The following is a 15,112-nucleotide window of genomic DNA, read 5'->3' as shown; positions in this document are numbered from 1 at the left end:
TTTATTTTACCAGTAAAGGCCCACCGAGCTATATAGCTCTTTTTCAGAAGCCACCTGGCCACAAATGATTGCTCAACAAAGTGACTAGGAAATTTAAAGCAGTCGCGAAAACTCTCAACGCATGTTAGACAGACCGCGGCATGAACGTGGCGTTGCACAGCGCGGCGTCCTCATCGTCCAGTCCGTCGAACAGCTGTGCTTTTGCCGATCCCGAAGAGCCGAGCGCCTTGGGTCGCAGACGCGCTGCCGGTCGAGGCGTCAACCGGTAATGTGTGGGAGTGGAGAATGCCTTCTGGGCCTCTGGGTTGGTCGGTTTCAGCCGCTGTAAAAAAATAAACGGGTGATCAACACTTTTTTGTCCATAACAGGCTTTTGGGTTGGATGCCGTAAATGTGTCATTAAACCCGCTACCACCCAACACAGCCAATTAGTAACGTTTGTTACGTCAATTTGTTACTAGTTCAGCACACAGGTGTTAGAGAGTAAACCCCATTAACCATTCGAGTACGACGTCTCGCTGGTAAATACAACCAGCCTCATCAGGCGACAGCCAGAGTTGTAGAGAAATCCGCCTGTTTGGGTCTTAAATATTTGCTATACTCATGCCTTCTGGAGCATTATAGGTAAAATAATAAACAAGCAAAACTTTACTCATCTCCAGGTATCACTAGAAAGCATTTTAAAAGAGTATTAAATATCAAGCATGCAATACTTAGAGCACAAATCAAATTGGCCCAAGGGACTTCACTGGTTGATGTAAGTAATCGTTTAAATGTAAAGCACCTCTTCTTTCTTCTGTGGGTCTGTGACGATATTGCGAAAGAGTGGAGAGTCCCCGAATGGGTTGTACGCCAGGGCTGTGATTTGGTTCTGGTGAATGACAGCCTGCGCCGTCCCAGCCTGTGCGGCCCCTGCAATGCACAACAACACAGTGCACAGATGTCACTCGGTTAAACTAACCGGGCAAAAATATGCACGAGCGAGCAAATGGGGGAAACGTCACTTGCAATGATGGGATGGAGCAAGATGGGTTATCGCAATGTGAGACCATTACAGATAGCAATGGCTTGGGGAAGCCTTCATTAGCAGGAGATAAATCAAGGCTCATGATGACAGTAGGGATGTAACATTACATCAATCCATCAAATGACTGATTAAAATTACTTGATTCTTACACTCATGATACACGCATTAAATCGCGTGCAAGAATACATTGTTTAATAAAATACTTTGAAAAATACTTAATGTTATGCAAACTGGTAAAAACAAGACAAAGAATTGCAGAATCAAAATTCAACTCAAATTGTAACACTCGAATTATTTGCTGGGTGGTGCGAGAGGGGCGAATCCTTACATGCATAATTTAGAGGTTAATGCGTACCCAAGGTACCCTGCGTTGTTCCGAAACCCGAGGAGGAACCAACGCCACCAAAAGGAGCGGTGGACAAGGAGCTGACACCCAGACCTGTTCCCATCGTAGGCTGGCTGTTTCCGAAGAGAGACGGCTGTCCTGTTCCAAGCCCTAAAATAAAAACACAGATTGTCTAAAAAATAAAACTTCTAAATGTTCAAATGGATGGTTATATTTTAAAAAACGTTACATTTTTATCATTGAGACTAAAAAGCATTTATTAAAATGCAACACACATGGAATTAACGGAGAAATTCCATTGCTAGACAATTTAAAATGTATTCCTGTTAGTAAATCTCTACGAGATAAAAATCTATAGTGTACTTAAATAACATACCAGAACCAAAGGTGGAGCCAAGCCCAGCTCCTAGACCCCCTGTAGTCATTTTGCTTCCAAACAGACCGCCAGTGTTTGCACCGCCAAAACCTACAGCAGAGTCAATCATTTGTCGTTTAACATTCGGCATGAAAACGAAGCATTTAACACATTAGCAATGACCTTCCATGGCAATCACATTTTGCAAACCCAAATGCTAAAATGTAATTCTCACCAAAGCCCGTAGCATTGTTGGTGGCACCAAGGGAGAGGCCACCCGGTTTGGCTCCAAATAGTCCTCCCCCAACTCCGGTACCAAATCCTGAGGCAGTGCTGGTAGCTGGAGCAGCAAACCCTGCTGGCTTGTTGCCAAATAACGTCTTAAAAAACAAAACAAAAATAAACAGGAAGCCGTCAAATAATGATTCAAATCTTGATTTGAAGCTTTCGTGACTGGAACCTACGTGACTTTACCGAAAGAACCAAAGAATAATGATTAAAATGTACATTTTATTTTAGATTTAGAGAGCGTCTTCACTCAAGGGTGAGCAACTTAACAAATGTATACTCACCGCTCCAGTCGCACCAAAACCAGAACTCTGTTGAGTGGCACCAAAGAGTCCAGTAGAGGCGGGGGCCGCCACACCAAAAGCCCCTCCTGTGCCAAATCCTGCACCAGCCGTGGCTGTGGTCGCTGTGCCGGTCCCAAAGAGCCCTCCCGGGCGTGACGCTCCCACAGCGCCAAACAAACCCTGCCAAAGATAGGGATCAACAGGACAGGAAAATAAAACACATGCCGCCAACTACATGGGATGCTGCCTTGGTATAAGGGATAACACATACTGGGGACTTTAAATCCAGAGGCTGCGGATTCGATCTCCCGATGCAGCGATTGAAACAAAAGGCAAATTTCATAAACTCCCCCTACCTCTGCGTGTGACAGAATAAAGTGGGTATTCCCAAATTTTACAAAACCTGGCCAACATGGAAGTATGGCCAGAAATACCCTCTGTAGAAGGGCACTACATGGAGCAGGATTGCACCTTCACATTTTCAACTACAAACTACTGTACGCAGATAATTGGACCTTGCCTACATGAGAATTTTTAAATATATATATTTTTAAAGAGACGTGGACATTTTAAATCGGCAATAAAATTAACTTCAAGTGAATGACCGAGACGAACTTACTCCTGTCGTGGGGTTGGCCTGGCCGAAAGGTGTGGCGGTGGCGGCCCCACTAAAAGAAAATCCGGAGGCCTGCGTGGTTGCGGTGGCCACTCCAAATGGCTTGCTGAACACACCCGTGCCGACCCCTGCCGCAGCTCCTCCGGCGCCAGCAGCCGCAGCCCCCGGCTGGGCCTGAGTGTTGCCAAACAGGCCACCTCCTGTTGACGCTGATGCGCTGAACGCTGCCCCTGCACACCACATTGTATGTATGTTTAAAACATAGGATTCTCAGCAGCAGCAATACACAACTGCATTTCTAAAAACACATCTTAAAACAAAAGAGCAGTTTATTATTGCAAATGAAATATTGAAATATCATTAAAATTGTCTAAATATGACCAAAGCTCAAGTCGCTGTACAGAAATATTAGGCATATTTATTAAGAAGCAATGATCATAGGAAAAGGTGAAAAATAAAGTCTTGAGCCAGGACTTGTACAGGAAATATAATTAGTTGCATCAAAAATACTAAGTCCATACCTGTGCCAAACGCGTTGGGTTTGGGCTGGCCAAACGCAAAGCCAGTGGCTGCTGCTGGCGCAGTAGCTGCCGTTCCAAAGAGACCACCCGTCTGATTGACAGGGGTGGCAGCCGCTCCAAACAAACTTCCTGTGGCTGCTGCCCCCAAAGCCCCAGGCTGCAAACCCTTGCGATTATCCGTATAGTCCTCCAGGCGCAGCTCCTAAAAGTCAGGGAATTTGGTGAGTAAATGTGCCCAATACATAAGGGGACAATAGTTATATGATCAGGCAGATGTTTAAAAAAAACACAGAAATGTACAACCAGAAACCACTGGGTTTACCTCAAGCGACTTGGTCTCGTATTCCTTCATAGCAGTGATACACTGGTGCTTGGTACGGATGGTGGTGCTAGCTCCATTCTTCATCATCGTGTCAGTGCCCTCGACCGGCTATAGAGGTTAAAAGCACAATTTAAATGTTTATATTGACACTTCCAAAACACTTGTTCGTTTATGCCACATAGTTACAAATTAACAGACATGATTTTGGTGCAACTTGCAACTTTTAAACAAAAGCTGAAGGCTTAACTTACAATGAACTTTATTGTTGTTCCTTTCGTGGCTTGGGCGCTGAATCCTCCAAAAGCTCCTCCAGTGGCTGTGCTGGCTCCAAATTGGGTTACTGTGGCCGTGGTAGTGCCAAAAAGCCCACCGGTTCCTGGGTTGGCTCCAAACCCTTCATAAAAACAATAAATGAAAGTCCTCCGATTAGCACGGTTGGCATCGTACGGTGCGAAAAAAGAAGTTATAAAGGACAACTATTTTTTATGTAAACATAGATGCACACCTCCAAAGCCAGCTGGTTTGTTCTGAACAAATCCTCCGGTGTTTGCTGCATTGTTGGTCTGTGGTGTTGAGAAGAGGCTGGAGCTGAACGGATTTCCAGCAGCGGAGGTAGCAGCGCCAAACCCAGATGTGCTGGTGGCATTTGCAGGTGCCTGTCCAAAAGCACCCGCACCGAACAGCCCGGCTGCATACACGGAAAGGGTGAAAATGACACCCCAAATAGCTTAGAAAAACAGGACTAGAGTAGTGACATTACAGCAATTCTAATCTGAATGCGTCTTGATTCAATCAACACAACCATTTCTTACCTGGCTTTGCTTGATTGGTGCCCCCAAACATCCCTCCTCCGGCAGGGGCTGCGCCAAACCCCGCTGCTCCAAAACTTCCAAAGCCCCCTGCATTAGAAGCTGAAGGGAACATGAGTGAAAACACTTGAGATAAAGTAGTATTTAAAACATATGTTATGCAATAAAAAAAAAATACATAATCCAAGATAGTTCGGTACTTTGGTTTGCTTTACAAAGTAGGATTTATCAGTGTTGAATGCAAAAGGGTGATCTTACTCTGTCCAAACGTGGAGGCGTTTCCACCAAAAGTGGAACCGAAGGTGCTTCCAAAGGGCTTGTTTTGCCCAAACATGTTGGGGGAGAATCTTGGCCACTAACATTGAGAAAAAAATATAGAACACAAGTGAAACCCAACGCATAAATAAATGCACAAGTAAACCGTTATTTAAAAATTTCACCGACTAAACATCACTTTAAACAATCACTATCTGACAGACGATGTCACATTACTACATTTATTATAAGTAAACGACCATATTGTCGACCAACTAATTTTTATTTCCGTCAACAGCGTATTCATTATTACTCCGAGTGCACACGAATATTTACAATTTCAAGTACAGGGTAAGAATGTAAAGTGATAGGAGTAACTTTGGGAAACGACGTGTACATTGTAACTAAAGTCCAGCAGGAATATGATTGTGAATTAGATTTCAACCCCCCCCCCCACTTTGGTATCCACTGGTTTCCTACAGCCACTCAATTGCCTCCAAAACTCCAATATTTCCAAACAAGCAGGACGAAGTATAGTACTAAAAACGAATAAGTAAAAACATAATCAAGACTAAAACGCGTTTCAGACTCGCATGTAAATAAGTTTACGCTGTCAAATGGTTGGTTACACGCGTTAACCGAGGATGATTTCAAATAAGTGACGTTATTCCTATTTGTGAAAGACCAAGCGAATGGTGAAAAAAATGTCATTCTTCTAATGCCAATTCACCAGGTTTTTAATGCAACTCCACAGAAAAACGTATTTATGGAATTAGACGGGAGACCAGTGACCCAAAGCGATGGTCATAACGGAGAAAGCGACAAGTTGTCTCTGGCCAGGCGCGAGTTTCGATTGATTTTTTGAACGCTCCACTTCCGTCAACTTCCGTACACTCCTGCGATCACATCGGCCGTGCCGAGTATATTAAAGAAACGAAGTCAACCCACACAACTGACACTACACCTGGTTTGTTGTGACACGGGCTGGTTGACAGGAGTTTGCGGATTACTTGGCGAAAACGAAACTATTCACAATTACGTTCGGTAGAGATCTAGTAATGCTACATTTTTTTATATTATTTCAAAGTACGACTGCGAGCGCGATGTTCATATTCTAACCATTTAAAACCATGGCCTAGCAAAGCACAGGCGCGTTTCGCGGTTATTAAAAAAACACGTCACCGTTGTATCCATAGAAAGAAAGAGACGCACCTCAAACACAAACGTTCATTCGCGTAAACTAAGCTCGGTGGGTTTGGTTGGGGGGGGTCCCGGGAGAAACGCGCACGGTGCCGCGGCGCCGCCTGCAGACAACGCGGGGATTTTGTTAACAAAAAGGACTCGAATGCCCAAGACACACACACATTCCCATTGCACACGTGTTACTAAAAACTCCAATCGAAACTTAAAACAAAAAAACTCAACTACGACGATCGCAAAAAAGTAATCAACACCCGACAATTAAAGGACACGCAACTATTATTAAAACATTCAAATAGTTTTAAAAGACTCAATCCTCCCGCGCCGAGTTCGAGGCCTACTAATTCGCCATAACGGCCTAAGCGTGGTGGGCCCCAGTTTAGTAGTGGGCGCGTCAAGCACTTAAACAAAACAAACAAAAACACACGCGCTCGCTCAAACTGTTGACCAAGCTTAATGTAAGTGGAGTGAAGCGACGGGTGCTGGAACTAACGACGCCAAAGACGCTTCGCTTCTTCCTCCTCCTGAGCGGAGCCGAGAGACGGCGAGCGGCGGATCTCGTCCTCGCCTCAGCCCTAGGCGCGCGCTCCCCTCCGCTAAGCCAATCACAGCGCTCCTTACTAAGGGGCGCCGTTGGTGACGTCGCGTGCGTGGGTGACCAGACGGCCAATAGGAGGAGGCGACGGTGGGCGGAATTTCTCAACCTGGAAGTTGAAAAGGGGAGAGGGGGGGGGCTGCGTTGACCTCCACCCACAGCCCCTCCCCTTAACCCTTACCGGAAGAGAGGACTCCCGCCCATGGAACACGCGCGCGGTATATCCGCCGGAAGTTACGTCATGTCACACCCCCCCCCCCAACCCTACCCCCCAAACCCCCCGCCAAGCCCACCCCCCCCAACCCCCCCACCCACACCGGAAGAGAGGACTCCCGCCCACGGAACACGCTCGTGGGTGTATCCGCCGGAAGTTACGTCAGTCACATCCCCCCTAATCCTACCCCCCCAACCCCCCCGCCAAGCCCATCCCCCCAAACCCCCCCACCCACACCGGAAGAGAGGACTCCCGCCCACGAAACACGCGCGTGATGTATCCGCCGGAAGTTGCGACACTCACTCCCCCCAACCCTACCCCCCCAACCCATACCGGAACACGCGCGCGGTATATCCGCCGGAAGCTGCGTCACTCACCCCCCCTAACCCACCCACAAACCCCACCCCCAGCTCCCAAACTCTCCCCCCCAATCCCCCCACACAACAGTTGGACCCGCCCACACATCATCTATCCCACGGTGGCCACGCCCATTACTCCTCGAGACCACGCCCCACTCGCTGTCCGCTGTGGCTCAAACAAAGACAATGATCCCCCAGACCAGGGGTCTGCAACCTTTAAGACATAAAGAGCCACTTGGACCCGTTTCCGAAGGAAAAAATAAACTGGGAGCCGCAAAACCATTGCAACTATTAAAACAAATATAACACTGCATATATTGTTTCTTACCTTATTGCTATATACAGGATCGTGCAGTCAGCTGTCAATCTGAATAAAAAAATGACTTTTTCACTTAACAATGTAAAATATATTTTTGCAAATTAATAGCTAAATTACCTGGTTAATGGGATTTTTGCTCCTGAACCTCAGTGCACAGTGTCTGCACATCAGGGCTGTAAGACGTCACCTTCATTTTCACACAGGCTTGCAAGCTGTCATCTGTGAGGCGTGATCGATGTTTGTTTTTAATATAGTTCATGTTGGAGAAGACCTGCTCACATACATATGTGGAGTCGAAGATCGACAGGACTCCAAATGCATACTTTTTCATGTTTATATAAGTGTTGGGGATGGCATTCCATGTTTCGAATACAAGTTTGTCCTGTTTGGGAAGGTTTTCAATATCACTCCATTTATGATTCTGAGCCAGAATGGCCTTCTGACGGGCAACATCCTCAAGAGTAGCGGTCAAGCATTTGAACTTGGACACCCATATATCTTTGTCGGCTATATCGGCCAGTTCCATCTCAAGATCAGGTTGACTTACACCTGCAAATGCAGTCATATTCAATAGGGATGGATCGATCGCCAGGGGAGTGACAGGGAAGGATAATGTCGTTTTTTCCTCTCTGAACTCACAGAATCGTTTCCCAAACGAACTTTGCATTGTGGTGATTGCAGACTTGAAATATTCCAAATTTATCGTATCATGACTTTGTTTGAACTCTCTCAAAGAGGGAAAGTGAGACAGTGTACCTCTCTGTAAATCTTTGACAAACACTGTCAACTTGCGCTCGAATGCCAAAACCTCCTCCAGCATGTGCAGGGCTGTGCCTCCTTTCCCCTGAAGGGTTGTATTTAGCGTGTTTAGATGTGCTGTCATGTCTACCATAAAATGTAATTTTTCCAGCCACTCTGGCTGTTCCAGCTCAGCAAAGGTGAGCTCTTTGCTGCCCAGGAAGGTTTTTACTTCTTCCAAACATGTGACAAAGCAACGGCAACGTTATTGCCTGTCACCGGGCGGGCAGTGTGGAGCGGAGCGGCGACCTGTCAGCAGCGGCAACGCCAGAGCAGGTGTCACAGTGCGCCTCCTCCCCTCGCTAGCATCCGCCCCGGAGCCGCGGTCAAGGTTCAAAAGAGCCGCATGCGGCTCCGGAGCCGCAGGTTGCCGACCCCTGCCCCAGACTATGAGAATAGATTTTCCATATTCTTAGGTTTTTTCGGTAAAGTCACGTAGGTAAAAATAATAAAATAAAAATCACGACGTTTCGGAGGCAACACAAGCTTCACTTGATACAGTAATCGTGCTGTGACTGTTCCACCTGAAGACGGAACGTCGTGATTTTTATTTTATTAATTTATTTTTTACCTACGTGAGCTTCAAATCTAGAATTAATAGATTTCCCTTCTAGATTTGAAGCTTTCGTGACTGCAAGGATCAATACTCTTAGTTTTTTCGGTAAAGTCACGTAGGTTAAAAATAGTAGCTGTCACCTCAACTGAGTAATTAGCAGGCAACTTAAAACTTTTGCAATTTGGAACCGTAACGCCCCCACACAGTGGCCTACTGAGGTTGGCACCTCTGTACGGTGAGAAAGAAATTCAACATAATACATACAAACTCTTCCGAATGATGCAATGGAATCTTAACATCCACCATATCAGGGGCGGTTTCTTCATTAGGGCGATTGGGCGACGCACCACCAATGTCATTCAACCACAGAGTCACGCTAGCCGTCACTGTGCCTCTGGATATAGTCCAATCAGCGTCATGCTACGTTCTGTGGAGTACCGCCTCTTTTTGGGCGATTTCCCTCCAGCTGAGAATCGCCCCGAGTGGTCCCATAGACTTACATTCAAAGATGGTTTTTTTCGAACGGGGGCGCTGCAATGCATTCTCTATGGCTTCCGGGAGGGCTCGCCCTAACGTGCTTACGTCATCATACGTGCTTACGTCATCATACGTAAGCACGTTTCATCCAACAATATAATTTGTCGCCACCTAGTGGAATCTTTAATAAAAGAAACTTGAGTGGTTTGTTTTAATAGTGAGTATAGAAACAAACAAGATGTATTGTAAGAGTCACTTTATTTTTCATTAATATTAAAGAAGTGAAGTTGCCTTTACATGCTTAAGCTGTTAATTTATCCATTGCATGGGTGGACCTTATCCTTATCAATCATCCAGACATTTGCCCCCCCTGAGAGATTTTGCAGGAGCCGCCACTGCACCATATAGTAGACGGCGCATTGTACTATTACGATTAATACCGATTTGACCCCAATTTGAACTGTGAACCTCTGCACAGAGCCGTCCATAGGGTACACGGCAAATCGGGGCGACCGCCCCGTGCCCCGTGTTTTGGGGCGCCCTCGCCCTTCGATGTCACGTGGTTTAGTCTGAAGGTGTCGGGGGGGGTGCACACGGTGGGATTTAGCCCAGGTCCTGCACATTCCAATATTGACGGCCCCCGCCGTCCACGTCACCACCGCAGCCGTAGGCGCCTCGGTCCTAAAACCTCCCCACCTTTCGTCGTTCGGTTTTCAAGACTGCGATGGAGATTGGCTGCCTGAAGAAGAGGCGAAGCTGCTGGCATCTGCTGTATATAGGGAAGAGGATGGCACTGCTAGACCGCCAGTCCGAACCCCAATATGCCAGCAGTGGATAGAGCTTGGGTTTTCCCCTGCGAGAGCTGCAGTTGTTTTGTTCTGGCCAGGAGCAACAGCAAACCAGTTATTAGTGCAGTGAAAAAAAGTTTCATTGTCACCAGACACATTGCCCTTCTGCTTACTGTGCACAATAGCTCAAGGTGTAGGTGTATATAATTTATGCAGAATAAAATCTATGAGCATTAACCGAGACTGTTGCCTCGTGTGTATGTGTGTGGAATTACATATATAGTCATGAATGTGTAGTGACTGACTTGGAGACGTAACTTCTTGGAGGCAATTCTTTAATTAAACACTGAGCAAACTGTTACTCACTCTCTGCTGTGACACAACGCTCTGTCTCTCGCTTAAACGCGAGCCGTCTGACACTTACTGCACTGAACGAAGACAGCCAACTACTGCTAGCAGTGCAATTATCAAGTGGACGACGATCACGATGAAGGCACGAGACGACAGCGGTGACGACGAGAGGATCCCACTCCAAACGACGGATCTGACCTCCCGCTCGGGGTCTCCTTTTATCCTGTTAGCGTGGACTAAAAAGAACGTATGATGAGAAAACCACTCACATATATTCACCATCTCCATTGTGACCTTACATTCACATCGACAACACAATTCGTTTTAATGTTATCTTTTTGTGTTGATGTCTTTCTCTGGTTGTGCCCTTGGCAAATGCGCTTGGGCCAATGTTGGCCATTCCATGTTTACTGGGACGTCTGCCTTATACGTGGAATTTCGGTACTAAAGTCGATCCGCGTTAACAGAGACGGAAGCAATCGACTCCCAGAATCGACGGCGCACGGAGAGGGTAATCAAGACCGAAGTCGCACATCGCTCCGTGGTTTGTGAGGGGCACGTCTAGCTACATTCCCCAGCCAACGCAGCCTTGCCTGCTGGAGGAGCTCGCCGATGGGACGTGTCCAGATCACACACTCACTTGCACACACACTCACTTTCACGCACACAGACACGTGTGCGCGTGCGTGCGTACACACACTCACTCCCAGCGGGAAGCTGGGACTCATTACATGTGTAGTGACACAGCGCCAACTGCTGTCCAGCAGCAGCAACTGCAGGTGGACACTTAGCGCTTACGTCGTTGAGCATATACACGGGTGTGCCGGCAAGGCGGAGGAACTGGGGCAAGGGTCACGGTAGACCTCATCGGGAGGCCCCTGGAATCATCCTGGTGGGTTCGAGAAGGGAGGCACGGCTAGGGCAGAGCCAAGCCGCGCCGAGTAGAATATAAACAGCAGAGATTGTCAGCTCCGGGCTGCTGGTTCTGGGAGTGGACTCGTCTCGTCGCCGCCGTCGTCGCCGCCGCCTTCTCCCGATCATTGCGCAGCCGGACAGTAGTTGGCTGTTTCGGTCAACGCCGTCGGTGCAACGTGGACAGGGTTGTGTCTGGGCCGGGTCGTACGGCAACGTGGTCGTGAGAGAGGAGGCTGGAGTTGGTGACGTGAACAAGAGAATAGAGAGACTGAGTGTGTGTGCCGCATACCACACGCACACACACACCGGGAGGAAGGAGGATATTACACATCTGTACAAAATAGTTGCACGGTTCGGTTCACAAGTGCAAGTTCGCATGTCGGACGGTTAGAAAATAAATTCCCCCCCCCCTCCCTTAGGAGTAGATATACCACGAAGGCGGTCCCCATTTTGGTGGGGCAGTGAGCCCAATCTCCTCCCTCTAAACCCAGGAGCACAGAGTTTGGGACCTATATCCGTGGAGTTTCTGTACCCCCCTCCCTGCGTCGCGGTTCGTGCTCTGTACCGGGCTCTTATTGAAATACAATAAAAACTTTTTTAAAATAAATATTTTATGGAAGTTTGTTCGTAAGTGCAGATGTTCATAATTCGGTTATTCATAAGTCGAGGACTGCATGTATGGCCATCTCCACACACACATCCATAACATCCACATGATGTCCTTATCCTTCCTGTTCTACTTGCTATTATCAACAAGATAAGCTAGACAGACCTTTTAGCAGCTTCACAGGACCAAAAGCTAGCTCCTCTCTTTGGTGTGCTTCATTATGGCCCAGGGAAAGACTGGACGGGTTTCGATTTGCCTGCCTCCCACACTGCCTACGTGCCATCTTGGCTGATCATACGAGGTACTTAATTCACCCAGAATGCTGTGATGAGCATGTCGCCAAGAAGTAAAGGTGAGCCCCACCCGCAGGTGATGAAGTGCCGCCCAGGGCCAGGTGGACAACACCCTCATAGGCGGCCGATATTGAAGAATATTTTAATGGTAAAAGTGCCAAGCAGGTGACGTGTGATCTCTTGCTTTGTCGCGACCTTTAAGAATGACGCCGGCCAAAACACAACATTTCGTCGTCGTCCGTTCTTTGATTTCGACTTGGATCTCTGTTTATTTTGTTCAAGACACAGTAAATACTACAGCACAACGACAGCTCGCAAGGAACTACGAAGAAGTAGCTAACCGCTTTCGTTTCAACTTGTACAGTATTTGCGTGGGAAATGCGGCACAGAAACGCGCACGGGGAGACATCTTTCCCCAAATAAAACAACTGTGAAGAAAGCTGAACATAGAGTTATATCGTAGCAATCTGATGAATGCTTTAAATTAGTAGTATTTTTTTACATACAATAATAAAAATTACCTGAACAGTAAATGGCGAATGTAAACTTCAAAATACACACGTATGCAAGTATAACACAGTTACCTTTATTATTCACTGTGTTCGAACGTAAATTTTGGACACCGATGGGTACGCAACAGAATGGCACTTGGAGATTCCAATCAGACCACGTGTCGTTACCAAACCTGTCACGGATCCTACTCCTATGGAATCCTGCCGTGTGTTTAAAATGCTTAACCCTTGCTATAACCCAAACAAGTCGACGTTATGGTCGGGATGGAGACTCGTCGTGTTATACAAAAAGAAATGAATCCTCTTCTTGGTTCTTTCGGTAAAGTCACGTAGGATGGAAATAATAAAATAATAAAAATAAAACATAATAAAATAATTCTCACGACGTTTCGGCCACAACGCAAGCAGCCGTCCTCAGGTGGAGAACAGGTCTGTCGGGAAGACAGCGTCTGACGCTATTTCCCTTCTACGTGACTTTACCGAAAGAACCAAGAAGATGAATCCCTGCAGTCACGAAAGCTTTAAATAGAAATAAATCCTTTAAGCTTGTACATGCTCGAAGTTGGGGCCCTTTTGGTGGCATTACTTTTGGGTTTCCAGTGCAGTTTCCTTACACGTGGCCAAATTCGACAAACTGTTCAAACGCGAACGCTCTGGTGGTAGAGCTGCCTTGCAGACGGCCACGCTCACAAAAGCACCTTGGGCGCATCTCACGTCCGGACGACAGGTAGAGGCCCCCGCTTATTTTTACAAGGGTTTAATAAAAAACTTTCAAGAGTAATCTTAAGGCACTTTTGGGGTTCTTTTTTTTTAAGTAGAGTATTAAACAACTATAAATATATATTTTTAACTATATACACTTTAAAACATATTGAAAAGTGCCAATAATAACACTGTACTGTAATGTTAATAAGCCGTCATTACGCATCATATAAATGGACTCCACGATTGAAATCATGGAAATTAAAGGCAAAGATATTAGACGAATATATTTTTTACTTACACGGACGATGGAATACAAATCATTGTTGTTGCAAAGGGATGGGCTTGCCGCTACTCCACCCATTAATGTGGGTGGGTATTTCTTTCCCTCCATGAACTGCTTATCTTGGTAGGCTTCCCATTATAAAAACAAAACACACACAAACAAGGATTGCACATACACACAGCCTCTCCAAAAACCCCACACTTGTTTCTCACCACCCCCCCGCCCCCCCATAGCGATTTTACAGCAACTTCAGTGGGCAGGTTGCGTTTTAAACACTCACAACAACATTGGGGTCACTGCTCTGCAATGTTTTGTCCCACTCGCGACGTTCCCTCGGAAGAGAACAACTTGCGAAGAATTCTCACGATGGCTGCAACTTCAACGTGGAGCTCCCCCCGATTGTTCATCGCACGCGCTGCACCCCCTTCCACCCCCGCCATCGTTCACGGCGCGGGATGCGGTGGGTCCGAGAAACGTACGGCGGCAGATCGACTGCTCTAAATAAACGTTGTTCGGGAAATAAAAAAAAATAGGCGGACGAAGGAAGCCGCCTGCATTCTTCCACCTTCACAGCTTATCCATCCTAAAGCCTTATTAACACTGCAGTGGTTGCCACTCGTGGTTAGCGGAAGCTGCTCCACGGACGAGCGGGATCTTTTTAGTGTTTGAACGTCCGTCCGCCCGGCCGCGCCCGTCCGCGCGGCGGCGGAGTGTGGCGGACCGGCGAAGAGGTACGCGCACATGGCACGCCGCTTGAGATGGGACCTGTCGCTGTCGTCCTCGGCTCGGCTTCACGGTTGCCGATGAGACACCAACGGCTGGCTCCGGCAGAGGGCAGCAAGCTGCCTTCGAATGAAAAAACCCGGTTCTCTCCGACCACAAGTTTGCTCGTGGGCAGCGTCTCGTCTCGCCGCGCAGGTCAAATCGTAAAATGTTTGGAACGTTCCTCCTACCGCGGGCGGCTGGCCAGCGCCGCGGAGCGTGGGAGAGGGAACCGCTGAGCGAGTTGTTTGGGCGAAGGGAGAGTTTTTTGCTTTGTTTTTGCGGCTATCGACTCTTCGGGGAGGCTCTCAGCCGTCCTCGTAAAAGGGTGCCACGCTGCGGCGAATGTCGGCCTCGGAGCCGCAGAGGGGGATGAGCGAGAGGCCCCCGAGTCTCCGCAGGGTGGACTGCCCTCGCTCGTCTGCCGATTTCTGCGCCTCCGTCGAACGCCCGACGGGCCACACGTCCCCGTTGTGCTGTGAGATCGTCGGAAATTGTCATTAGCAACAACAACAACAACCGTCATTCGCCGCTAAGTGGAGGTGACGTCACCACG

The 15,112-nt window shown here is 47.5% G+C and overlaps 2 protein-coding genes across 7 annotated transcripts in view; both read right to left on the bottom strand.

The window, feature by feature from the left end:
* NUP98 (nucleoporin 98 and 96 precursor) overlaps window positions 1-6,641 on the bottom strand; it is a 28,490-nt gene extending 21,849 nt beyond the window's left edge. Inside the window, exons 1-15 of one of the 2 annotated variants that reach the window (XM_078602915.1) lie at window positions 6,516-6,641; window positions 6,035-6,126; window positions 4,826-4,922; window positions 4,571-4,669; window positions 4,264-4,446; window positions 4,010-4,152; window positions 3,759-3,866; window positions 3,437-3,638; window positions 2,919-3,145; window positions 2,300-2,479; window positions 1,963-2,107; window positions 1,749-1,838; window positions 1,382-1,522; window positions 784-911; window positions 135-322 (exon numbers count right to left, since the gene is read on the bottom strand). In XM_078602915.1, the coding sequence (XP_078459041.1) occupies window positions 135-322; window positions 784-911; window positions 1,382-1,522; window positions 1,749-1,838; window positions 1,963-2,107; window positions 2,300-2,479; window positions 2,919-3,145; window positions 3,437-3,638; window positions 3,759-3,866; window positions 4,010-4,152; window positions 4,264-4,446; window positions 4,571-4,669; window positions 4,826-4,901 (1,910 nt within the window). In that variant the 5' untranslated portion in view covers window positions 4,902-4,922; window positions 6,035-6,126; window positions 6,516-6,641. The remainder of the gene's footprint in view (window positions 1-134; window positions 323-783; window positions 912-1,381; window positions 1,523-1,748; window positions 1,839-1,962; window positions 2,108-2,299; window positions 2,480-2,918; window positions 3,146-3,436; window positions 3,639-3,758; window positions 3,867-4,009; window positions 4,153-4,263; window positions 4,447-4,570; window positions 4,670-4,825; window positions 4,923-6,034; window positions 6,127-6,515) is intronic. The other variant, XM_078602916.1, reaches the window with a different exon arrangement.
* Window positions 6,642-12,520: 5,879 nt separating this feature from the next.
* Window positions 12,521-15,112, bottom strand: part of LOC144724063 (arf-GAP with Rho-GAP domain, ANK repeat and PH domain-containing protein 1-like) — a 115,654-nt gene continuing 113,062 nt past the window's right edge. For all 5 annotated transcript variants that reach the window (XM_078602910.1, XM_078602912.1, XM_078602913.1 and 2 more), the window contains one exon: window positions 12,521-15,032. In XM_078602910.1, the coding sequence (XP_078459036.1) occupies window positions 14,865-15,032 (168 nt within the window). In that variant the 3' untranslated portion in view covers window positions 12,521-14,864. The remainder of the gene's footprint in view (window positions 15,033-15,112) is intronic.

Source organism: Lampetra planeri, chromosome 19, assembly GCF_965212315.1.
Source record: "Lampetra planeri chromosome 19, kcLamPlan1.2.h2, whole genome shotgun sequence".
Lineage (NCBI taxonomy): Eukaryota > Metazoa > Chordata > Hyperoartia > Petromyzontiformes > Petromyzontidae > Lampetra > Lampetra planeri.
This window is presented reverse-complemented; position numbering and strand designations above follow the sequence as displayed.